The sequence below is a fragment of the Notothenia rossii genome, assembly GCF_949606895.1.
Source record: "Notothenia rossii genome assembly, chromosome: 2".
In the NCBI taxonomy this organism is placed as follows: Eukaryota; Metazoa; Chordata; class Actinopteri; order Perciformes; family Nototheniidae; genus Notothenia; species Notothenia rossii.
The window spans coordinates 89,521,025-89,546,463 of record NC_136904.1 but is presented as its reverse complement, the minus strand read 5'-3'; the positions used below and the strand labels follow the sequence as shown (position 1 = coordinate 89,546,463).

At 39.5% G+C, this 25,439-nt stretch overlaps 1 protein-coding gene across 1 annotated transcript in view; it reads left to right on the top strand.

The window, feature by feature from the left end:
• Window positions 1-25,146, top strand: part of dgkg (diacylglycerol kinase, gamma) — a 152,555-nt gene extending 127,409 nt beyond the window's left edge. The window contains exons 18-20 of the mRNA XM_079665825.1: window positions 11,998-12,118; window positions 14,796-14,856; window positions 16,925-25,146. Coding sequence (XP_079521951.1) covers window positions 11,998-12,118; window positions 14,796-14,856; window positions 16,925-17,023 — 281 coding nt within the window. The 3' untranslated portion in view covers window positions 17,024-25,146. The remainder of the gene's footprint in view (window positions 1-11,997; window positions 12,119-14,795; window positions 14,857-16,924) is intronic.
• Window positions 25,147-25,439: the final 293 nt, after the last annotated feature.

Here is a 25,439-nt window from a genome sequence, read left to right as displayed (position 1 = left end):
TGACAACGTTTTCATTGGTCCCTCTTCTTTAGAGAAGACCAGGAAATGATGGATACACGGATCGTGTTCAAATCAATAGGCACGCAATGACTCTAAATAATAATGATCACGCCACCAAACACACATTCAGACTAAAGGAACCAGCCTGTTTGGAAAATGAGAGAAGTAGAAAGTACAGGTATTTGTGTTCAACATGTGAGAAGTAGAAAGTACAGGTATTTGGGTTCAACATGTGAGAAGTAGAAAGTACAGGTATTTGGGTTCAACATGTGAGAAGTAGAAAGTACAGGTATTTGAGTTCAACATGTAAGAAGTAGAAAGTACAGGTATTTGGGTTCAACATGTGAGAAGTAGAAAGTACAGGTATTTGGGTTCAACATGTAAGAAGTAGAAAGTACAGGTATTTGGGTTCAACATGTGAGAAGTAGAAAGTACAGGTATTTGGGTTCAAAATGTAAGAAGTAGAAAGTACAGGTATTTGTGTTCAACATGTGAGAAGTAGAAAGTACAGGTATTTGTGTTCAAAATGTAAGAAGTAGAAAGTACAGGTATTTGGGTTCAAAATGTAAGAAGTAGAAAGTACAGGTGTTTGTGTTCAACATGTAAGAAGTAGAAAGTACAGGTATTTGAGTTCAACATGTAAGAAGTAGAAAGTACAGGTGTTTGAGTTCAACATGTAAGAAGTAGAAAGTTCAGGTATTTGTGTTCAACATGTAAGAAGTAGAAAGTACAGGTATTTGTGTTCAAAAGGTAAGAAGTAGAAAGTACAGGTATTTGAGTTCAACATGTAAGAAGTAGAAAGTACAGGTGTTTGAGTTCAACATGTAAGAAGTAGAAAGTTCAGGTGTTTGAGTTCAACATGTAAGAAGTAGAAAGTACAGGTATTTGTGTTCAAAGTGTAAGAAGTAAAAGTTAAAAGTCGTCAGAAAAATAAGTAGTGGAGTAAAGTACTGATACCAGAAAAATGTTCTTAAGTACAGTAACAAAGTATTTGTACTCCACTACTTCCCACCTTCCCCTCTCCTGCTTCCCAAGCTGTGTCTCTCCATGAAGCCGATCCCATCCAGAGACTGCGTATTGTTTTCTTCTCACACAACAGAAAACTGCAGACTATAATTACTTCTGATTCTCCCCCTCCTCACGCGTTTGTGTGGCTAGATATAGACGTTTCCTGTAAAAAGAAACTGCTGACTCTCTCAGTGGATGGTGGGAGAGTGGACGACCTTCCAGTGATACATTTACTACAAGTTAATGAATCACCATCTTTTAAATGGACACTTTTGAATACAATGGGAATAAAATAAGTGACATTTCTATATATAATCTGTTCTCTCCCATGATTGTTTATCTCCCATCAGGAACAAATTCTCATGTTTTCTGGACAAAACTGGATATTTTACCATCTGGGTGTTTAAATAAATAGATGGGTAGGTAGGTAGGTAGGTAGGTAGGTAGGTAGCTAGGATATTCAAATTCACAATAGTAAGGACATATATAAGTATCTAAATAATACACATTATAACAAAAATATTGAATAAATTGAGTACTCTACAATATACAGTCTCACTAAGATACAATAATATATATAAATATATACAGACACATATTGGCATTGGATTAACTACGCATCACAATTGTGCAAAGTTGCTGCGAATTGTTTACTGTGTGTGTGTGTGTGTGTGTGTGTGTGTGTGGTATTACAGTAACATAGTGTTCTTTGACAACAGTCCAAGTGCTCGCCCCGCTACCTTTACCTCAGTTGGTGCTGGCGTTAGGTTAGCCTCGGTTCCTCGTGACCATCTGCCATGACTCGGGCCACAACAGGTCGTCAGGGGGGGGGGGTGTGTGTGTGGGCGGAAATAGGAAACACAAATATGCCTGCTGATAATTATAGCCCAACACTTCTATGCTAATACACAATGAAAAGCTGCATCTATTCCTCTGGGGGATTTAAATGGTCTTATAATTGAAGCGTTGATATAAATATCTCATCACTACATTTTAATGGAGGAAGCTTTTGGATATATTATGTCATCAAATCTCATGAAAAGGCTCATAAATGCTGCAAAGAGAAGGAGATAGATTATTTATTTGTGAAATAACTTTATGGTTAATGAGTGACTTGATAGAGTAATGCAGGAATGAGTTCTAAAACAGCAAATTAGTCAGCATTTTACCACTTCCCTTTCTCTCGTGTCGTCGTCAATGTTTTTTTGGACTTGTGTTTGGTTAGATGCCTGAGATAAGGTCTGTGGTTAACAAAGTGCTTTATTCTACGACATTAAATACGTCAGTAAAAACCCCGCTGATGAATGTCTGAAGTTTTTATGAGTCATAAAAACAGAGGTTACTAACAAGTGTCTAAAAGAGACGATTAAACGACATTAGCCACATTAGGTTAGCGGTGGTGGCATGAAGTCATGTGATCGTGCCTATATTGCCTAAAGTTCCCTTTTTTTTTTTACAATTAGGAATCATAAACGATGATGATGATGATAATGATTCTATATTGTTAGAATTGATACGCTGCAGACCACTGATGGGATAGAGTCAACACAGGATTCCTCGAAAAAACAGGCCATTTATAAATAGCCATGCTACCATCAATAGCAACTAAAAATGTTGAATTCACCGACCCAGATTTTAGAAACGTGACATAAGATGTACTATTAACTAAGATAATCCTCTGTCTTGGTGCCACTGAAAAAATGCAGCATTTGAAAACATGGTGTGATAGTGCTCGCACAAAACATAATGCCACAAGGCTTTTTTTAAATGTATTTTTTGTACTTTATTAATTACTAAAATGATGAAGATGTTTTAGAAAAAAATTATAAATAATCTGTATTCTTCCCAGTCTGATTAAAGGGCCTGTCGGCATCAAATTATAGCAAAAAGTGGGCCAATCCTGTAAGGAAAAATATCTAATACATAACTTTGCTGAACAGACATGAATGCAGCAGAACAAAAGCAGTTTATTTTCACTTTATAAACAAACGAGCAAAAGGCAATTGAAGTCATAAGGAACAGAGTAATGAAATAAGTATTTAGTATTAAATTAGAAGAAACAACAACTCAAAAGAAGGAACTTTGCCACCTTTCCAAATCCATTTGAAATGCCTTCAGGTTGCCTGCACAGCAGTCAGAGGAAACAGAGCAGCGCAACAGAGACGATTCTCGCTGCCCGCTGCTTGGCAAGTGCAATGCCATCCCGTCCCAGAATGCATCGGGGCTGGGTTATGTAAGAGGCTGTTCTGGTCTATTCTTAGCTCTACCTCACTGTGCTGGTTGCCTGAGTCCAAAGCGCAGAGATCTGATGATCGCTCAGCCATCAGGCCCTCGCTCCGGGACACTGGCAGCACCGCATGCCCATATTTGGTGTTTGGAGGAAGTGGAGGTGTAGGGGTGGGTGTGCGAAGGAGGAGGATTTATGTTTTTAATAATAAAACATACAAAAGATTTATGAATAGTGCTGATGTCGAAAAATAGGACATGTCAACACTACCTCTTCGGTCTCAAACTGTGTGTGCTGTTTGGTGTTTTTAAGGAAGTGGAGGTGTATAGGTGGGCATGAGAAGGAGAAGGATTTATGTATTTGTATAGATTAACAGACAAAGGATATATGAATTCTACTGTTTTCCTAAAATAGGACCGTTTCTGTCTTGCATTATAAGAAAGTGCTGCACCAAAGACTCACTTCCTGTCTGTCAACTGCAGAAAGAGACACACTGCATGATTTCATTGCATGGGTAACCATTGTGTCACTCTTTCTCTTGATCCATTAATCTCCAACTGCACATTTTTTATGAATTAACGGAAGTAAAGGTGCATAGGAGTTTGATTTATATATTTAATAGTATAACAGAAAAGTGCTTTACGAATGCTACTGGTTTCCACTGAGAAATTCGAGCAAGTGTCATTTTCTAAACGTTGACACATTTCACCCATCTTTACATCCAGTCAGTTTTTGGTATTTGGAGGAAGTGGAGATGTTTAGGTGGGTGTGCAATGGAGGAGGATGTATATATTTAATAATGCACCATGAAAGGAAATAAACAGCACTGTTTTTTTTAAATCCTGAAATAGGACATGTGTACACTCTGCTACCTCTTGTGTGTTGCAGTATCAGAGAGCTGCATCACGCACTCACTCTGCAGAAAGATTCATCCATCTGTACTTCCAGTATCAAGTATAAGAAGTTTCATTCCATTGTGCTGTGTATTACATTCTGTTCATCTTATTCTGTTTTACATGTACATAGTTAATTATTCCTATTTGTTTCCACTATGTTATCTCTTAAGTTTATTGTATGTTGCATTGTTGGAGGAGACGGGATGGGACTTTTCCATTGCTTTTCGGAATATTGCAGAAGATAGGAACTGTGGCTAATGGATTTTTTTTATACTTACATGAGCAGGATAATCTCCACCTATAAACAACACTTTGTGATTTTTGAAGCCTAAATGCAATCGCCAGTGGTAGAAAGCTAAAGTTGGGCTATAAAGGAACTACAGCACGGTCACATGACTTCACGTGACGACCGCTAAGCTAAAGGTGGCTAATGTTGGGCTATAAAGGAACTACAGCACGGTCACATGACTTCACGTGACGACCGCTAAGCTAAAGGAGGCTAATGTTGGGCTATAAAGGAACTACGCACGGTCACATGACTTCACGTCACCACCGCTAAGCTAAAGGAGGCTAATGTTGGGCTATAAAGGAACTACAGCACGGTCACATGACTTCACGACATCACCACCGCTAAGCTAAAGGAGGCTAATGTTGGGCTATAAAGGAACTACAGCATGGTCACATGACTTCACGTCACGACCGCTAAGCTAAAGGAGGCTAATGTTGGGCTATAAAGGAACTACAGCACGGTCACATGACTTCACGTCACGACCGCTAAGCTAAAGGAGGCTAATGTTGGGCTATAAAGGAACTACAGCACGGTCACATGACTTCACGTGACGACCGCTAAGCTAAAGGTGGCTAATGTTGGGCTATAAAGGAACTACAGCACGGTCACATGACATCACGTCACGACCGCTAAGCTAAAGGAGGCTAATGTTGGGTTATAAAGGAACTACAGCACGGTCACATGACTTCACGTCACCACCGCTAAGCTAAAGGAGGCTAATGTTGGGCTATAAAGGAACTACAGCATGGTCACATGACTTCACGTCACCACCGCTAGGCTAAAGGTGGCTAATGTTGGGCTATAAAGGAACTACAGCACGGTCACATGATTTCACGTCACCACCGCTAGGCTAAAGGTGGCTAATGTTGGGCTATAAAGGAACTACAGCACGGTCACATGACTTCACGTCACCACCGCTAGGCTAAAGGTGGCTAATGTTGGGCTATAAAGGAACTACAGCACGGTCACATGACTTCACGTCACCACCGCTAGGCTAAAGGTGGCTAATGTTGGGCTATAAAGGAACTACAGCACGGTCACATGACTTCACGTCACCACCGCTAGGCTAAAGGTGGCTAATGTTGGGCTATAAAGGAACTACAGCACGGTCACATGACTTCACGTCACCACCGCTAAGCTAAAGGTGGCTAATGTTGGGCGTGATGACGTTTAGTGGTTTCATTTAGACACTTGAAGCAACTGCCGTTTTTAAATTCACCAGTGGGGTATTTTATGTCGTAGAAAGCACATTAAAATATCTCCCTTATTTCAGGTTGCTGACAACAAACACATTTAAAAAAGAATGTACTTGCTGACTCATATTTGGGTTTCAGGACAAATTCCTGCACCACTCTTCAAAACATATAAATCCTTTAATAAACATCCAGCCCCTCATAATTCCCATCTGCCATGTGTAGCCATTGTGTCACTCCTCCTCCTGATCCCTTAGTCTCCAACTGTCCACTATAACTCTTAATGGACGCCCAATCCTATTATAATTATTTCCTGGAAAACTCCGCAGAGACACAGCGGGATTCAGAGGGTCTAAACAGACAGATGAGGCATCGTCTCTGTGTTGTGATGCAGGATAATGAACATGTAATCAGGATTCATGAGATCATGTACTGAGTAATATTTCTCGGTATTCGCTTTTTTTTCAACCCTCTGAGGAGTTCACTCTACAACTAAGCACTGCTTTGTATACGCTGATCCTATTGATAATGATTAAATATCCAGGATTACGTCTTCTACCATGGGGAAAACATTTGAAATAGGATGGGAAATAACTTGTTCTTATCATATATGTTGCATAAAGCATTATTATAGTGATAATCCTTCTACATAACTGTTCTGCATTGTTGCCCCATAACTTAAGATACTTTCATAGATATGGTATGCAAGCAGTTCTATCAAATCCTTTCATATTAAGTTAAAATAACATATAACGCTCTGCAGATTTACAGCTACTGTAATGCCTAAAGCAGGGGTCGGCAACCCCTGGCACGCGGCACCGTAACCAGTGGCACACTAGGAATAAGTGGAATAAGTGTGCAAAATATTACAATTTTATTTTCGGATCCTGAACGAGACCACCGCCAGAATGCGTCTCCCCGTTACCTGCAGAAGGAAGCCATCCAACGCAGCCCCGCTCTCTTTAACTCCAGTCGACTTGCTGCTGCTTTCCTCCGTGGTGAAACGGTCAGGGGTGAAGTGCTGCCGGAGCGCGCCCGCACTTCGCAAATTGCAGTAGACTAAGGAGCTGTACAAATGCCGCAGTTTTTGCGTGGCTGTGTCTTTTAGTTGAAAGCCCAATGGCGATCTGCTCATCTCTCATCGAAAATAATATGCTACACAGTGGCGGACTGGCCATCTGTGTGTTCTGGAGGATCACAGAACGGACCGTCGTCATTATTATAATTCCGTTTAAACCAATTATTTAAATGTGTTTAAACCGCATCATGTAAGTTGCGCCGACAGGTGAAAGAGATCAACACACTGCTTCCCCGCAGCGAGGCTCCCCCCGCCCCCCCCCGTTGATAGTTCACGATCGTCTGCACACAAATCCTTCATATCAAAAAGGTCGCCGACCCCTGGCCTAAAGTATGAAACAGCTGCATCACTACACACCTCTTTAGTTTGTAGTGAATCATGAATTGTTGACGTTTATTTCATTTCCTCCCGAGCACTTTTCGCACAAAGCATGTTGTGCAAGCAATTTTTTTTAAAAGTAAAGCCTATGATTGATTTTTAAATGTTTGTTCTTTGCATGCTTTGACATTTTCTTTTGAATTGTCATCTGAAATATTTAAAGGGTGCCAGTGACTCAGCAGCTAAAACGATTCCCACATACACAACGATCCTCTTTGAAGCCAGGCACGAAACGGCAGCACTTTGTAAATGCCACACACGCAGGTCCACAGTGGCTTTAACACACGTGAAGAAGTAACACAAACTTTATATCAGCCAGATGTTAAAACCTACTTTACCCCGATGTTTTGCATGGATTGAATTTGACCACAGTGAGAATAACCGACCAAGAATTAACACCTATGTTTAAAATATAATATAATAATCAAAACTTGAATTGCTTTATCAATTAATGTTTAGAATAGATTGGAAATAACATGTTAGAGGCCACAAGGGAGTTTATTTTACATCCGGGGGGGGATCTTATATGCGCTGCTTCTGGTGTATTTTGTGGCGGAAGTTACAGCGCCAGTTACAGGCCCGGCATATGTACTACAGCGTTTCCAGTGGTCTCTTGTGAACAGACACGTCAAATGAAACGAATACGTGTGAACGGAAGACTTTGTTGAAAACGCATACTGTGCATAAACGCAAACGTTCCCGTGTGAGCAGCACCTTAGTTACTCCAGGGAGAATGTCCCTGTAATTGTAAGTGGCTTTGGATAAAAGCGTCAGCTAAATGAAATGTAATGTAATGATTGTTTACTAGCACCATGAACGCCCCTTAACACTCTATAAGGGCAGGGTTGGAGATCATTTGACACATCCTCAAGAATTAGTGAGATGCTACCAAAAGAAACTAGTAAAATGTAGTTAACGTACATGTTCTTTAAGCTCTTGTTTCCTTGCGTTGGAGAACAATTTGTGGACTTTGTAAACAAGATGTTTATTTCTAATCTTGGTAAGAGTACGCTCAACCATTTCTAAAATGATCTGCTGAAAGAAGAACAGATATAAGAAAGCATTGGTGAATCCCAGAAATCAATTCACTCTTACAAAATAACAAATCTTGGATTCAAACAGAAATAATAGGACATCTGATGTTGGTATATCGCTTCCTGCTTCCCTCAAAGTGCTCATACCTTTTTTTTTAAACTCTTCCAAGCGTGAGAAGTCATGACTCAGACGTGTTGCACCATGCTTTTACAGAAAACATTTGCTCTACAGAACAAACATGGTTGTAGTTTAAACCAAAGCCAACAGGAGGAGTGAGGTGTGACGACGTTGGGAAATGATTAATGTTTGAGACCTCGGGGTTTCACCGGTTCCCTGAATGCCTCAATTACTTTTTATTTCCTCTAACAATGAAACAAACTAGTCGAGGCTTGTAGAGACTCTTATACTTTATCAGAGGTGGGAAGTAGTGGAGTACAAATACTTTGTTACTGTACTTAAGTATATCTTTCTGGTATCAGTACTTTACTCCACTACTTATTTTTCTGACGACTTTTTACTTTTACTTCTTACATTTTGAACATAAATACCTGTACTTTCTACTTCTTACATGTTGAACACAAATACCTGAACTTTCTACTTCGTACATTTTGAACATAAATACCTGTACTTTCTACTTCTTACATGTTGAACACAAATACCTGAACTTTCTACTTCTTACATGTTGAACACAAATACCTGTACTTTCTACTTCTTACATTTTCCAAACAGGCTGGTTCCTTTAGTTTGAATGTGTGTTTGGTGGCGTGATCATTATTATTTAGTCATTCATTTCCTGGTCTTCTCTAAAGAAGAGGGACCAATGGAAACGTTGTCATGTTGCCGTTGGTCACCATGGAAACATTCATTAGCTAACAATGACATTATTGTTCTATTAATATAAAGGGAGGTCAGGTACTCTTTAAAACAGCTGCTAGTTATGGGTACTTTTTACTGAAGTACATTTCAAAGCCTCTTTACTTTGACTTGAGTAAAGAAGTTTAGTCAGTACTTCTACTTTCATCAGAGTATTTTTAAACACGAGTATCTGTACTTCTACTTGAGTAAAGGATGTGTGTACTCTTGCCATCTCTGTAATGCGTTTTCTTTCTGGGATTAACATTAGAAACATGTACTCAACAACAATGTGAAGTGCTGCAGATTGTCTCTGACATTTTACGATGTGATTCAGAGAGGCAATCAGAGGAAAACCTGGTGCTTTCTTTGAGTGCATGAGAGATGAATGGATAATGTTGGAGGTGTTCGGCTGGCACCAGCCTGCCTGGATCCAGTTCATCAACTCTCACAGCGATAAGATACACAGGCAGAGCTTTGACTCAATCCAGGCTCTGTTTTTGTGTCTCGCTTCAGACCATATGGTCCAATTATTAGAATACAGGTAATGATATTTTAACATGGTTTGAGAAACAAATGTCCACTTTGTACTGAATGATCTTGATTTGGACTTTTTTTACAATATCTGTAGCAGCTATCGATTATCCTTTTCTAGATCCAGAATCTAAAAATAATTAGCTTTAGCAGCTTATCATAATTTACAATATAAGGCATGCATCTTTATATGTTTCCTCTCTTTACCATTTGAGTTGTTTGGGTTAATCCTGTAATGGATCTCAACAACATATGCACATGTATTTTATATCTATTTACTTTTCTCTGTCTTACTTATAAAAGAAATGAAACCCTAAACGTTCTGACTTTCAAATGAAAAGTGTCTGTGTGCTCCTGCAGCTCGGTTCTTGTTGCCATGTACAGACACAACCACAGATATTAAATAATACTGAGCCGACACACAGTTAGATAAGCAGGTCTGAGATTTGGTTCTGCTGTAGCACCTCACAAATTATCACGCTGGCTGTGAAGACGAAGCGTTTCTCAGATTTCTCTCTAATAATTAATTTATGAATCCTGTTCGGCTGCTGAGACAACACAAACACACACGCTCTCAATAATATAATTTTTCTTTTATGGGCTAAAGTATTGAGTGAAATGTCAAATGACACCATCACTGACCTTTAAGATCACGTCTGTAAATATTAACCATTAGGCGTCACACTTTCCACACAGAGAGAGAACACAAAAGGGGAATTTCTAGATAAGGAAATGATAAAAGAGGCACCTGTTAAAAGGTTTGACACTCACAATGAACGACTGATTTCCTTTTCATTATTTAAACAGTTCAAAATGTCGTTAAGATTGTAATGACATGCTCTGTGTGATAGGGAGTCTTTGAGCCACAAGAAAGTAACTTAAAGGGGCCCTTTTACAGTATACTCATTTTCAGGTTCATATCAGTATGTCGTGTCTCTACTTTAAAGAGTTCTCTCCTGCTGATGTTCAGGTGTATATCAGTATTTAGTGTCTCTACTTTAAAGAGTCCTCTCCTGCTGATGTTCAGGTGTATATCAGTATGTAGTGTCTCTACTTTAAAGAGTCCTCTCCTGCTGATGTTCAGGTGTATATCAGTATGTTGTGTCTCTACTTTAAAGAGTCCTCTCCTGCTGACGTTCAGGTGTATATCAGTATGTAGTGTCTCTACTTTAAAGAGTTCTCTCCTGCTGATGTTCAGGTGTATATCAGTATGTAGTGTCTCTACTTTAAAGAGTCCTCTCCTGCTGATGTTCAGGTGTATATCAGTATGTAGTGTCTCTACTTTAAAGAGTCCTCTCCTGCTGATGTTCAGGTGTACATCAGTATGTAGTGTCTCTACTTTAAAGAGTCCTCTCCTGCTAATGTTCAGGTGTATATCAATATGTAGTGTCTCTACTTTAAAGAGTCCTCTCCTGCTGATGTTCAGGTGTATATCAGTATGTAGTGTCTCTACTGGGACATGTCTCCATGTTCACCCCCTGTCTGAAACCACAGCCCAGTCTGCTCTGATTGGTTAGCTGGTAGGCTCTGTTGTGATTGGTCAACAGCTTAGATATGTCCCGCCCCTTAGCCTATCACGTACAATGTGTTGAGGTGCTATCTAAAAGAAGTGTGTATTTTTTGGATTAAAAAGGCTTGTTTCTATGACAGTTATTTGCCCTGTGCATTTCAGAGCCTGAAATCAATATTTTCATAGCAAATTTTAACCCAACTCTACTATTCGATTGACTTTCACTGCTCTTATCGTTTCATTTCTCTTGTTGTCAGGGAACAGGCCAATAGACTGTTCTTACTTATACATACAAAAAAATGATGCACTAATATCGTTCATAAGACGTTCCCCTGTGAAACCAGAACTGAACGTTGACCCGTTTGTTGTGTAACTTCCGTACTTAAGTAACACCTTGTCGTTTTAACCCAAACCACAAGCTTAAATCTAGCAAAGTACATTTGTTGCCTAACAGGTTCTGCATTACAGTGTTTTGTAAACCACAAACAATGACAGTTATATTTTCATTAGATATCAAAACGTACAAACATACAAATTGGTAGAGACCAAAAACCGAGCTAAAAAGATCATATTAATACATTGCATTTATGAAGCACTTTAGGTGATCAAAGTCTCTTTACATAAAAATAAGATGTAAGGTCAAATTAAAATCGAGAAATAAATTTAAAACAAGGACACAACATTAATCACACATTAAAAGCTAGTCTGAAGAGGTGAGTTTTGGTCGGTGTTTTGAAGGTGGGGAGGTCAAAAAGAGATTGAATATTGGATTTACATTCATCAGTTGGACCCATAGCCAACATAAACAACAACTAAACATCTCTGAATGATTGATAATGCTGCTGTGTTACTGCCGTGTGTGTGAGATAAGCATATCCGCATCAGATGTGGGATAAACATCTGTGAAAATGTGCTTTACAGTGCAAAAAATGACCTTTCCTTCTACCTGTATGATTACATTTGGTCATGCAAAGTGTCTAAACATATCTCTCTGCAGACTTCAGTGACCAGCTGCTGGAGGTGGTTGGTCTGGAGGGGGCGATCGAGATGGGACAGATCTACACTGGACTGAAGAGTGCCGGACGCAGACTCGCTCAGTGTGCCAACGTCACCATCAGGTAACTCCCCACAGTTCATCCATCCTCCATCTTCCCCCTCTCTCTCCCATCCATTTCTCTTTCTGCTGGTCAGCCAACTGGAAACAATCTCCGTTCTCTACATGTATGATCAAAAATGTATTCCTTTTGAGTGTGCAAGCGGAGAAATCCCTGCAGCATCTAAACAATAACGCGCCCCTGTACCTGATCAATTATACATTTCATATATGCATGCTTTACTGAGAGAGCTGCTGGAGGCGAGGGCGAGGTCACAATCACAGGATGAGAAATGATCCGTCTGTGGTGTTGAGTTTGGATTCGGACCCAGCATCTTAATGGCTTCCTCTTGTGCTTCAACAAAGAGCACTCAGCTTTAAGGTGTCTTATTTTTAGCTGTCTCTACTTTACTTGAGGATGCAGCTATTACATTTACAGGAAATGGGATAGGTCAAATTCAATACAATAAGAATATTTAGATGTATCTAGAGAAGTGGACCCATATTTGTTATTTAATAAAACTGCGGATGTTATAAAATGACAGATAAAATTGGTCGTCAGGTTTTGAGCCAGGAACTAAACTATTCAGGCAGTTTAGAGACATTTTGATATATTAACTCTCGGGAATATCCAGATAAGAGTTTCCCTTTCATGTAGCAAAGGACAGGAGATTGTCAGTATCAGATGCATTTTCCCTTATTAGGCGCATTCACACCGCAGTACTTTACCCACAAAGGTTCATGAAAACTCTTTAGTTCTGATGAACTAAGTACAGATCGCCTTCACACCGGAATCAGTTCCTGGGGAAGGATTAGGCAAATGAAGCCGCTGACGTCACTTCTTCTTCTTCTGCTTTGGGTTTACTGGCAGGCCGCAAACAACTTCACGGCGTATACTGCCACCCGAAGTCCCCGGCCGGAAGTCCCCGGAGTTGGGGACTGGCTTCAGTAGAAGCTGCTGGGACTCCCAGCAGCTTCTACTGAAGCCTTCCGAGTAAATCGGCAGAACGCCGACACCTCCTCATCTCCACCACTCCCATGTTTTATTTTGTGTTGCCATAAGTTAGTCTCTCTGCATTTGTGCGCTGGGCTAATGCTAATGCTAATAATGCTAATGCAAGGATAATAAAATGGCGGCTTCACAAAACTTTTTGGGAATTTTAAGGGCCGTGGTTTTCAATCCGCCCAGCCAATCAGAAATATCCCTGCTCTCTAGCATGGACGGAAAAGGGGGTAAAAAAGGTTCTGATTAACTCATTTTAGTTCCGGCTCTTTTTGGTGTGAATGCGACATTTCCGAACTATATCAGAACTAAAGGGGGAAAAGTTCTGCGGTGTGAACGCGGCTATTGGTTCAGTTAAAGCAAGGGGTGGCGAATGTGTTGAAAATGAATGAGGCAGGATTACATCACGGCCCACTCGTAATTCCGTCACAAACAACCAAGTCTCTCGCCGTTTCTTGACTTTTTCTGACAAATGTATTGTTGACTCTTACTAACATACGTCCAATAGTCTCTAAAGTCAGACGCTTTTCATGGCATATTTGTGTAAATGGGCCATATACGACATTCTCTTCTGATTTCAACAACCCCACACAAGCTCACTTTGAATTATCCGGGAAATGAGCGGCTTGACTCACAAATGGGCTGAGATCGACATATCAATTTGTGTTAGGAAGCCGGTAAGGTCTTAAACAAAATTAATCAGACATGTGCGCTCTCTCGTGCAGCTTCACCAGGTCATCTCAAGATAGTTTCAGAGTCACAGTGTATGTGTGAACAGGGTTTTGGTCAAATTGTTTTTAGCCTAAAAAATCCGGAAAGTACTCATGCATCGTTGATCCCTTGCTGCCCCTACTGGGCGGTTAAGAGTTACAGCTACAGTCAGTGACGGTATAACGCACCCAATATAATCATTTTTCCAACAATTAAAATCACTGCAACCACCAGAGGTCCTGGAGCGTACAGTCATACAATGAACAAATATATTAGGCTCCAATAGTAGGCGAGTTGAGCTACAGACAGTGGTTTTTGATCTGACATTTTTTTTTATTCAAAGAAAGTGGTTTTGTTTCAGATGTTTTTGTTATTCTTCTCAGCCTGTTACAGTGAGCCCGGTACTGTAACAGGGAGGAACGTTTACATGTCATTCTTTCACTTGTTGTGCAAACTGACCCGACTATTTTCCTAGTCTCTAATTAAAAAAGCATTCATCTCAGTCATTCTCCCATACTGTGTTTCTCTATCCAGAGAGGCATGCATGAAAGTCTTAAACCAACTCTGTGTGTGTGTGTGTGTGTGTGTGTGTGTGTGTGTGTGTGTGTGTGTGTGTGTGTGTGTGTGTGTGTGTGTGTGTGTGTGTGTGTGTGTGTGTGTGTGTGTGTGTGTGTGTGTGTGTGTGTGTGTGTGTGTGTGTGTGTGTGTGTGTGTGTGTGTGTGTGTGTGTGTGTGTGTGTGTGTGTGTGTACGCACATACATACAGTGGGTCTGTGAGTTTAAAGAGTGGGGGCCTGTCTGGGAATGGGTCTCATGGGAACAAAGGGTGCAGTGTGTGACCCTGTCCTGGGGCAGTGTGAACAGGCCTCTCGTGCCTCAGAGGTGTGTGTGATCTGACCTTCACAACCTCACCCTCTCTCTCTCTCTCTCTCTCTCTCTCTCTCTGCCTCCCCCCCATCACCCTCTCTCTCTCTCTCTCTCTTTGCAGGACGTCCCGGAGGCTGCCCATGCAGATTGATGGCGAGCCCTGGATACAGACCCCCTGCACGGTGAGAGTTCAGTCAATTATTTTCAGATGCATAGGTCCATGAACACGACACAGGTAGAATCCCCTTCTAGAAATCATAAGAACGCTGTTTTTAGAGGTAGATATTGTTATTCTGCACACGAGAACTAGAGCAGATTCTCAACAGTTGCTTTAAGACAAGATACTGCACCCCTAATTGCAAGATACTGAACTTCATATTGTGCGATACTGAACCCCCTATCGAATGAAACTCAAACCCAAATTACTTAAGCCACTCCCCCTAAAATCAAATAAAAACATATCATAATAAAGGTTTTCAAAGAACATGGCAGCAGCTGGTGGATGATTTCACGCAATGATTGGATATAGAATATAGTCCTGCTCAATCATACTCAAAGACCAAAGAGACCAATATGTAGGTCCCAGAGAAACACATTTGTTCTGTCTTCTAAGGGCCCTCTTGATGCCATAGGACAGCCATTTATTATTGAGAGCCAATATAACCAATGCTATGTGCTGCACCAAGTGTTCCTCACCTTTTGTCCAGGTCTCGGTTTATTTCCTTTCTTCTTTTTGTTCACACTACTCCTCTGCACATCCTCAGCCTCGACGTCCAGCACCTGCATGCAGTTCAGCTATTGTCTTCAAAGAAAATAACTAAAGCAACTATTATGCATTTGTCCTCACGATATTTCATATATAGTGTAGGCGGAGGATAGAAAAGCTTGTTCTTGTGTTATGTAGGTTAGTTACAAGGCCATGGCACAGTCTGCGGTGAAGAGCAGGACTTCATGGAAACACAGATACTGAGAACTTGCTGTATCAGCCATGGGAAACACTTTGTGATCATTATTGCATGGGAAAATGTTAAATATACCACAGTATACAATAGTTAATGATACTTGAGGTAATAGTTATTTTAGCGTTAAAACAATGGGAACAACTAACATATTATTAGAACAATTATTATTGTGTAATGATTGTATTATGTTTGTTTTTGCACACCATAACATTTGATATTCTATATTGGGTACTTGTTAATGATTACTAAATTATTTTAAATACATATAAACACACTACATGAATATATAGACCAGAAACTAATTCTAAACCACTGACAAAGTACGAGCAGTCAAAGATAATGATGTTACAAAATATTTTATAATCCATTTAACTTAAAGGGGACCTATCATGCTAAATGCACTTTTTGATGTCTTTTATACATAACTATGTCTCCCCGGTGTGTCGGGGAACTCACGCAGCGTCAGAAAATAAAACCCTCTCTCTTTTCCTCTGTACCCAAATCTCTAAAAACGGGCATACAACGGAGCTGATCCAGATTTCGTCCGATATGACGTAATATCTGAAATGTGGACCCACGGGCCAATCAGAAACGTTGCTATCAGAAACAATGCCCGACTGTTTTGGACGTAATATGGTCGGTGTTTACATTAGCATCGCTAACACTCAGAGCTAACCTGTACTGGAGAGCATGTGTGTGAAGAAGCAGGAAATAAAAAGGAACTCACCTTGTGGTATAACCGGCAAGAGAGAAAGCCTTTGAGCTCCATACTGTTTCAGAAAGAATCCTTGATAATCCATGATATGGCGTTTCATCACATCAGTATTTAGTTTAGACAGTAGCTTCTTTATCAGTTGTTATTTTTTTTTAAAGCTTTGTACCCCAAATTAGCACTTTAGAAACAGGAAGTGAAATAGAGGGATTTGAGGCATGGCTAGAATGGGTGATCTGTTTGGTATTTTGAGCAAAACACTTCATAGACATGTTTCTTAATTATGTCAGCTATTTAATTTTCTTTTTTTTTTTTTTTAATTTAAATTTTATTTAAGCTTTTAATTGTTTTAATTTTGTTTTTTTTAAATTAAAATATTAAATGTTTTAATGAATTTATTATTATTTTTTTTTATTTTTTTTTATTGTTCTTTAATTTGGTTGTAATCTTTAAGTAGAGAGGATGTGTGTTTCGCTGCCATCTCCATTTTTGTATTTTTATCATCAATTTGTTGCATGAGAAAAGAACAAATGTTACCATATCTATACGTTAACCTTCTCCATCTGATTCTTACAGATCAAGATCACCCACATGAACCAGGTCCCCATTCTGCTGGGCCCTCCTCAGAAGACGCCGTTCTTCTTCTTCAAGAAACGCAACCACAGCCGCGACTAGGACACACACACACACACACACACACACACACACACACACACACACACACACACACACACACACACACACACACACACACACACACAGCACATATATGCACAGACACACACATGCCACCCACTGTATAGGCAGCTCCACTGTTGGGAGTTTAAAGTGGGATCACATCGTGGAACATTCCCAAAGTCAGGACGCCTACTGACAATTTATTCCCAGACGAAACCTTCAGTGATGAAAGTGAAAACTCTCAGTAACCAGTATCGACCTTTTCCTGTGTAACAAATCATCTACTCGCAAAACCTCCATCCCAAATACAAGGATTTCCGTTTTTCTCGGCCCAAAAAACTCAGCGAGACCTGCACTGCCTGATAAACAAAACTCTGTCTGCTGGGAGTCCCTTGCAAAGAAGTATAGAAAGGGAAATGGAGTTAAGGAAAGCAGGTTGTAAGATGGGAAATAAAGAGCTCCAACACTACAGTAAGCAGAAGTGGCAGTAGTCCTTGTTGTTTTAAGGCCGGTGAGTAAATAGAGATCCACCTCTCGGTTGAAACACACCGAATGAATAATGAAAAAGCGGCGGCTTGTAAGAGCTCTCGCTGCAGGGCCTCCCCACAGACTGACAGCGGAGAAAGGAGGAAAGCCCTCATCCATTATTGACTTGTTTTGTTTGTGGGGTTGATGACAGTGGGGCGTACGGTATGGGTTGAAACATGCAGGGAATGATCTTAGCCCCTTTAGCATCACTGGCCTACAAAAACCCATCCTTTAAAGCGTATTGACACACTTTGTGGGGGATCTGCTGGAAGACTTCAGGCAGAGGAGGTTCCTGTCTCAATGTGCACAGATTTCACTGTATAAATTAGTCTGGATGGAAAGTAGAGATAGGAGAGATTGGGCTTTGTTTTTGCGTTCTTAAGGAGAGACACTACAGGTGGAAACACGTTTTATCATGCACTCAATTTTAAGATTTTGGAATACTTTTGCTTTCATAACCTGTCTTCTTTTAGGCAAGCAGAGACATACACATCCAGGTGTTTATTTAATTAATTCTATGGATTCTCCTGAATTAACAAGGAGTTAGTATCACATCATCCTCATTTGCATATTCAAACAGGACATTTGTGGGAACTGGATCATGGTGATATCTATTCAAATTACTTCCAATTTCTCCTGTAGTGTTTTGCAAAGCATAGGGATTTTACCATACATATCTTTCTGTCTGTTTTCCAAAAATAATGTAACTTTATTAATGTTTACATACACCAAACTTTCCATTTTCATCCCTGACTATGTTGTGAAGCTTTTTTACTGAGAGCTGTGTTCATATGTCAATCAGAGCCGGATGTATTGAGCTTTTAATTCCTGAAAACATGTCGAAAATTGGAAAAATTATTGGAAGAGCTTTCCGAAAATCCCTCTGTAAAAACCTTTAAATCCAACTGAAACAAGATTTTTAACCTTGGATAAATCTGGGTTTATCCAAGGTTTAGATTGATGCAAATAAGTATTTAATAACATAATGCCTCATATGCATATTTAAACTTATCAGAAAATGTGTAATACAAAGAAATATCATCCGAATGGAAGCAATCAACTGGGGAAGTTTCATGATGACATGTATTCATTATATTTTTCCACTGTAGCGTCTCCTTAAGAAACTCTAACAATCCTAATTGTATGAACAACAGCTCCTGTGCACCGTGTGCCAAACAACACTTCCAGCGGGACAGAATTTAAATAAATCCTCTCAAGGGTATAACAGCAGCGCCCTGGGGTTTTATTTACCAGAGCTTTGACAGAGGAACTAAATGTATCTCTCTATTTCAGGGTCTATCTCTCCTCTAGTGAAACTCTACGCCTAATTACCGTGTCAAACATCAACTCACAATGTCAAGTGTGCAAATCCCAGAGCCGTCCCTACTGCTTTAAAGCATTCATGATGAGTTGCACCAAATGAAATGGGATTGTAATGGAGGTAAAAGACATGTTAGGAGGTTTGATGGAAGATATCATTCGGAGTGTAATTCAGTGTTTTTAAAGAATGTATCCATATTACTGTCCCCACAATATGGCAAAGTATATAATACAGTGTGTGCAGAAGGCATATATGTATATTTCTGGAAAGTAGGAGTAGCTCACATATACTGTACACGCGAATGTGTTTTTAATATATCATTGTTATTAATGTGGAAATCTTAGCTTAGAGGAGTTCGGATCAGTATTCTTCGCCGTGCCGAGCCGCTGCAGTCTCTCTCTGAAGGCAGTTCCCCACTTTGTCTGATGCTCATTGCTTTGGATCTAGTTTTGTTTCATCTTGGCTTAGTCTTTGCTTGATGAAGAAACAAGCACAACAAATGCATCAAAATTACAGAATGTGTGGCAAAATTATCTCTCACTTCGAGTTCTATACATGGTCTTCGTCAGTAAATTGAGTCATTAAAGCGTTTAAAGCTAAACACAATTTAAGCAGATAAATAGTGGTATATATATATGTTGCTCAAAAGGACACAAGAAATTGCAGTAAAGAAACGTGATGATACTGTGTGTTTTAAGGTAATTTAACAAAAATAATTGACGGTCTTTGAGCTGGTATGGTATTGTGGCATGCTAACATAGAGAACCACAGTGACGCGTCCTAAAACCCGGAAGTGAACTCCTTCCGGTTCCTTCGACAAAAAAGCAATTTCTCCATAGGATTTTGGAAAATAGCTGGAAATAAGGTCTGTGGTTGAGACACATTGAAGAGACGGATCACGTTTTGTTCAGCCGGATAATCTCCACATGTCTACCCTACTTTTATAATTTTCTAATCATAAATCTAGTCGCCAGAAGCTAAATGCTAACGTTATGCTATAAAGGAACTACAGCAGGGTCGCTGCTTCAACGTCACGCCAACGTCAGATCCATATTCAGAACTACAGATTCTAAATGGTACGAGTTTAAGCGTTTGTTTGAACAGCTTGCAGGAGGCAGGTACTTGCTTTCAAGCAGAACACGGGGGAAAACAAACTTAGCGGGAGTGTTTACGTTTTCGGTGTAATGACGTACAACGGCCTCGATAACTTCTGTCGTCCTATTCAGCCACTTGGTAACAACCATCGTTTTTCAGACACGTGAACTCTTCAGAAATCCCCAGTGGGGTCACTGCTGATGGATTTAATGTTGTAGAACAAAACGTGATCTGTCTCTTAAATGTGTCTCAACCACAGACCTTAGTTCCAGCTATTTTCCAACACCCTATGGAGAGATTGCATTGCTTTTTCGTCGAAGGAACCGGACGTGGTAAAATGCTAACTTACTTCCGGGTTTTAGGACCCGTCACTGTGGCACTCTGATAATGCTAAAATGCTATCTTAATTATGTCTGGTTCACCCTATTTTCCAGCCTGTTAACATGATAATGTTTGCTAATTAGCACTAAACACATCGGAGCTTGTCATTATTTGTGTGGTCTTATGGGCTGTACCAAGTTACAAATGGCAGTCCATTCAATAGTTTGTATAGACGTTAAGCTAAAATCCACCGATCTGAAGCTTGTTTGAACAGAAGGATTTATCATCTGAGGACCAAGAATATTACATCCACTAATTGTTGAGTAATATGAATCGTGACCAAAGTGGTGGACTTGTTGAACAACATGCAAATTGCCATACTTAAAGCCATGGATAGCTTAAAACTAAATACAAGTTTATTCTTGAAATGTAAAATGTCCCACACAATGGATATCCTAAATAGACACACATCAAAAATTATGCTGTTTTAAAAAAAGAAAGAATATGAACTGACATAACCTCGCCTTTTCTTGATTCAACATCTATATTGGCAGCAAACGTAGTTAAAGAAATTAATGGACCTAGAAATGTTGTCACACACACTCGCCCTAAAGCTAAAAAAAGCACCAAACTAGAGATGCGTTGAAGTTCAACCTGCAGCAAGCTTCCACACAGTCCTTATGAAGAGCTATGAAGTTATTGCATCCCATTGCAGCCATACAGTACCGAAAAAAGATTCCTGTGATATGTTGACATATTACAAAGGATATTGTCCTGGCTGACATATAAGAACAAGCATCCTGGCTACAGAAACAGCTATTATTCCGGAAACTGGCCAACCTTTTCAAAGACAACGTAAAAGTGTGATTGTTAAATGATCCATTGTGTGATTTGAGTTGGATGATTGTGGGAAACTGTCTGCTGTAAAGTGGGTTTTAACAGCAGGACGGAGAGAGACTGATGTTCGCTCTGACGGTTCAAACTGAGCTCCACTGTAGGGTCAGGCTTTAAATGCCTTTACACCCTTTTCCCTTTAAAATACACTGAGCCAGTACTCTTGCACCCAGGCCCCTTGATTAAAAACAGAGTATGGAGTTAGTCATGTGTCATTCGTATCCAAAAAAACAAACAGAAAAACAGCATATCAGAATACTTTCAGGTCACTAATGGAGCCTGGGCGCTAATGGAGCATTTCCACTGCAGCGCGTAGCACGGTTTAAGCGTGCCGTGCCAAACCCGGCCTCTTTTTTGTTGCGTTTCCACTAGCGGTAGTTCCGGCTAACGGGTACTTGTTCACAGTTTTTTCTGGCCCTCCAAAATCGTGGTTCTTTCCGGGCCAACAACCGGGCTGAATATGCTAAACTAGTGACGTGAGTGGCTACAACTACAACACAATGAACATATTTTACCGTGATTTAATTGTAATCCACGTTTCAAAATGATGCCGAAGTAACAACATACTGATACCGGTTAGTAAAAACCATGAATTAATGCTTTGACAAGTCTGCAGACAGACGGCAGGCGAAAAACCTTTTAAAATGCGTGTGTTCTGAATGGAAATCGGCTAAGCTAACGGTATATATGCTCCGACCGTCCACACTCACAACAACAGCCTATACAGACATAAATAAACCAGCGATTGTATTCGCCATGACACAGACAGTCTGTGGTTTCTACTTGTTTAACTTGTGTCTAGTTTCTGAACAGATATGAGGAGCTGTGAGCTCTGAGTGCTAACAGCTAACGGCTGATGTTGGTTTTGTGGTTCTCATTGAAGATGACGTCATGGCTCCGCCTACACTGCGTTACTATAGTTACTGCCCCGGCTACACCACTGTAATGGAAACGCAGCATAAAGTGAGCCTGGCCTACCAAGGCCTAACTATACCGTATTAAGCCGAGCGAGGCCCTGCAGTGGAAATGCGCCATAAGAGTACTCAGTGAGAAAAGTGTGCATGTTTACAGTAACTTTACATTTATTGAGAGAATTGTTTTAGACAGCTATATTACCAAGTGTATATATTTGTTTATAATATTTTATCTGAAGATGCATCACCGCATGCCTGCTGAGACAAAAGAAGAGTGAACAAAGAGTGTGGACTATTCAAACTTTGCTTAAAACCATTTACCTGATATATTTATTTCTTGTGGTTTCCTTTTTAAATGTTTTGTTGGCAGCTAGAAGAAGTTGTCTTGTTCCATTAAAACAAGGGAAAGAAAGTAGTATTCCCAGAGGAAGTTTCTAACATTACAACATCCATTTGTGATTTATTGTAGAATCAAAATGGCGGCAACATGCCCGCCCACACAGAGCCTGAGTCAGTGAATTTCCAATATGTGTCACACAAATCATGTCTATTCCTGTCCTTTGAAGTAATCAATTGCCTTAACCACCGAATGGACGCGCTCTGTGCTTACAGCGCACAAAGACAACAGAGAAAAGTACAACAATTATTTTATGGCAGCACATTTACCTAGAAAATTACAAAAACAAGACGATTTGATCAATTTCTGGCAACGAAACAGTCATTTTGGTGTCCTCCAAACATTTAGTTAGTTATGTTGGTTACCATTGTGAGCTGACGTAATTTGCAATTATTGAAATGCCAAACGAGAGGTGATACCTGTTTGATATCTGCAGTTTCCTGAAGGTGTCTTTAAGATAAAGCAACACATCCATTTGTTTTTACTGAATACTTAAAAGTATCTGTAACATTTCCGAATTAAACTGTCTCGACGAATTGTGTGCAAACATTATAACAAATGTTTGCAACAGGTTTTAACCCTAGACATATCTGTAATTCAATCAAACGGTGTGTTTCCTCTGGTGTCTTGTGATTGCTTTTTGTCCCCTTCGAGCATGTGTTAGCGTTGTCTGCCAGATGTTGTTTGAATATACTTTTTACCCTGTTTTAAGCCTGACTTTACCATACACATTTTAGATCTTTGTTGTTTTTAACTCTCCAATGACTGGATTTTAGTTATCAAACGTCTTGAACGTCTAACAGGGAAACAGAGCAAACGTTAGCGGCAGCCAAACAGCATCAGAGAAACACAGATTTTTAGCATGAAACTGATTTTAATTTGAGTTTTAATGCCAGGGTATCTTTGTTTTTGAGCTAAGGAGACTTTAACAGACAATTCAGCTCTGGGTAAAAACCCTCTGAACAACAGGATACTATCAGAAATACTACGCTAAGCTAACGTTAGCAATGGCTGGCAGGAATGCGTCAGCGTTGTCTGCCACTAGTCGTCATCAATTGACTTTTTATCTAGTTTTAACCCACATTTTTAACGTACACTTTTTAGATTTGGCTCGTTTTTAACTCAATATTTTAACCTGTTGATGGATTTTTAGGCATCAAACGTCTTGATCTTAAAGTAAACGTTAGCGACAGCCAAACAGCAGCGAGGACACATTTCTTAAGAAACAAGCTGAGCAAATGTTATTAAATGTCATTCCAGAATTGGAGGATATTTCATGTCCCCCATATAAAAAATCTAATAATCCATGCCCAAAAAGCTAAAACACGCACTTGTTGTGTTAAACATACTTGTCTTGAGACAAAATGTATATAGAGTTGTAGAAAAAGTGGTTTCGAAATATTATTTAAATTATCAAATAGCTCTCGAACACCCCTTAAAATAGCATTTTTCTCTTGTCCCCGCTTCTTGGTGACCAACTTGCATGTCAAATATAACATTTAAAATAGGGATTTTATTTAATTTTTTTGGTATTATTCTATTGATATATGTCTCTTGAAATGGTCAAATCAATTTGTTAAATCATAAACATATTTTAAATAACAGTAATTTTGCACAGAAGGTGTGTCCCTCAACATGCGTTCAACCCAAACCTTTGTAGATTGGCAGAGGAAGTGAAAAAACTGTAAGTCAGATGACACAGTGGAAAGGACATCAGCAAGCCATGTGCTAGTGCCATGGGTAGACCAAAACTAAGTCCTCACTTTTATTTTTCATATTTTTACAATCGTTTCAGTCTTAAAAGAGTGTGGCATTCTGACCCACTCAACCCTGTTACTGATATTATCAGAATAAAGCATATTCATTTCAAAGTTATCTTTCTTTCATTAGATATCCAAGGTTGTCCTTGCCTTGAAAGTAGCATTACATGCTACATCTAGCAATAATTCCTGAGGTTAAAACTCAAATTAGCATTGATTTTCAACCCTGTTACTATAATTAGAGTAACAGGGGTAATTCTTCATTGGAAAATATACATTTGGTTCCTATCTGGGCAAATCACTTTTTTTGATGGTTTATTATCTGTTTTTCCTAAATACATAAAAAGAATTATAAAATAAAAGGTTCATTTTTCAAAAATGTTGGTGTCTAAATTGTCCTCCAATTCTGGAATGACCATGAATTCCGGGTTTTATTCAGGTTTAATCGCTGTGTCCCTTTTGTTCTGGAGAGTTGGAGACTGTAGATTACCTAACCTTAGTGGCAGACAACTTTTTCTTGTGCATTTGTATCTTAAAACGCAGTAGTTTTTATGCAAATACCACTTTAACAGGAGTAAAAGGTCAAACTGAACATGCCATAAAGTGAAACAACTTAATAATGTGCAAAAAGTATTAAATGTTCCCATGAGGTTTTGGCAACCTGAGTGTATATATATTGTTTATTATCATTAATTAACTGTTGGTTTTGTTGGCTTTTCAGGGGGTTTGTTCATGATGAGAAAAAGAATATCACCGACCTTATCCTTTATTCTGTTTGCTTCTTTTTAATTATTGTCATAAATGACTGATTGTGAAAGCACTCAAAAGGCACATTTAGTAATCAGGTTCAATCAAATAAAAATGAATCCACACCTGGACACTGAAAGGAATCCAACTGCTACTTTTTTCTTCAGATGTTTTGTGTGATTGTTAGCAGGCTTTACGTCTAGTTACCAGAGAGTGGTTTCCAGTTTAAAAACAAAGGAAGTGTAACCCTTTATACTCTCCGGTCTATTCAAGTTCCTCTTGGTAGAAATGTTGTTATCTCTGCCTCTTTAATGTCTCCCTGTGTGAGTTTTAAAGCACACATTGATGAGTCAGGAGCAAAGTCCTTGGACTGAAACCTGCCTCACAGTGATGCTTTTCACTCTTTCAAATGACATATTGTAATCTCACTGGAAAT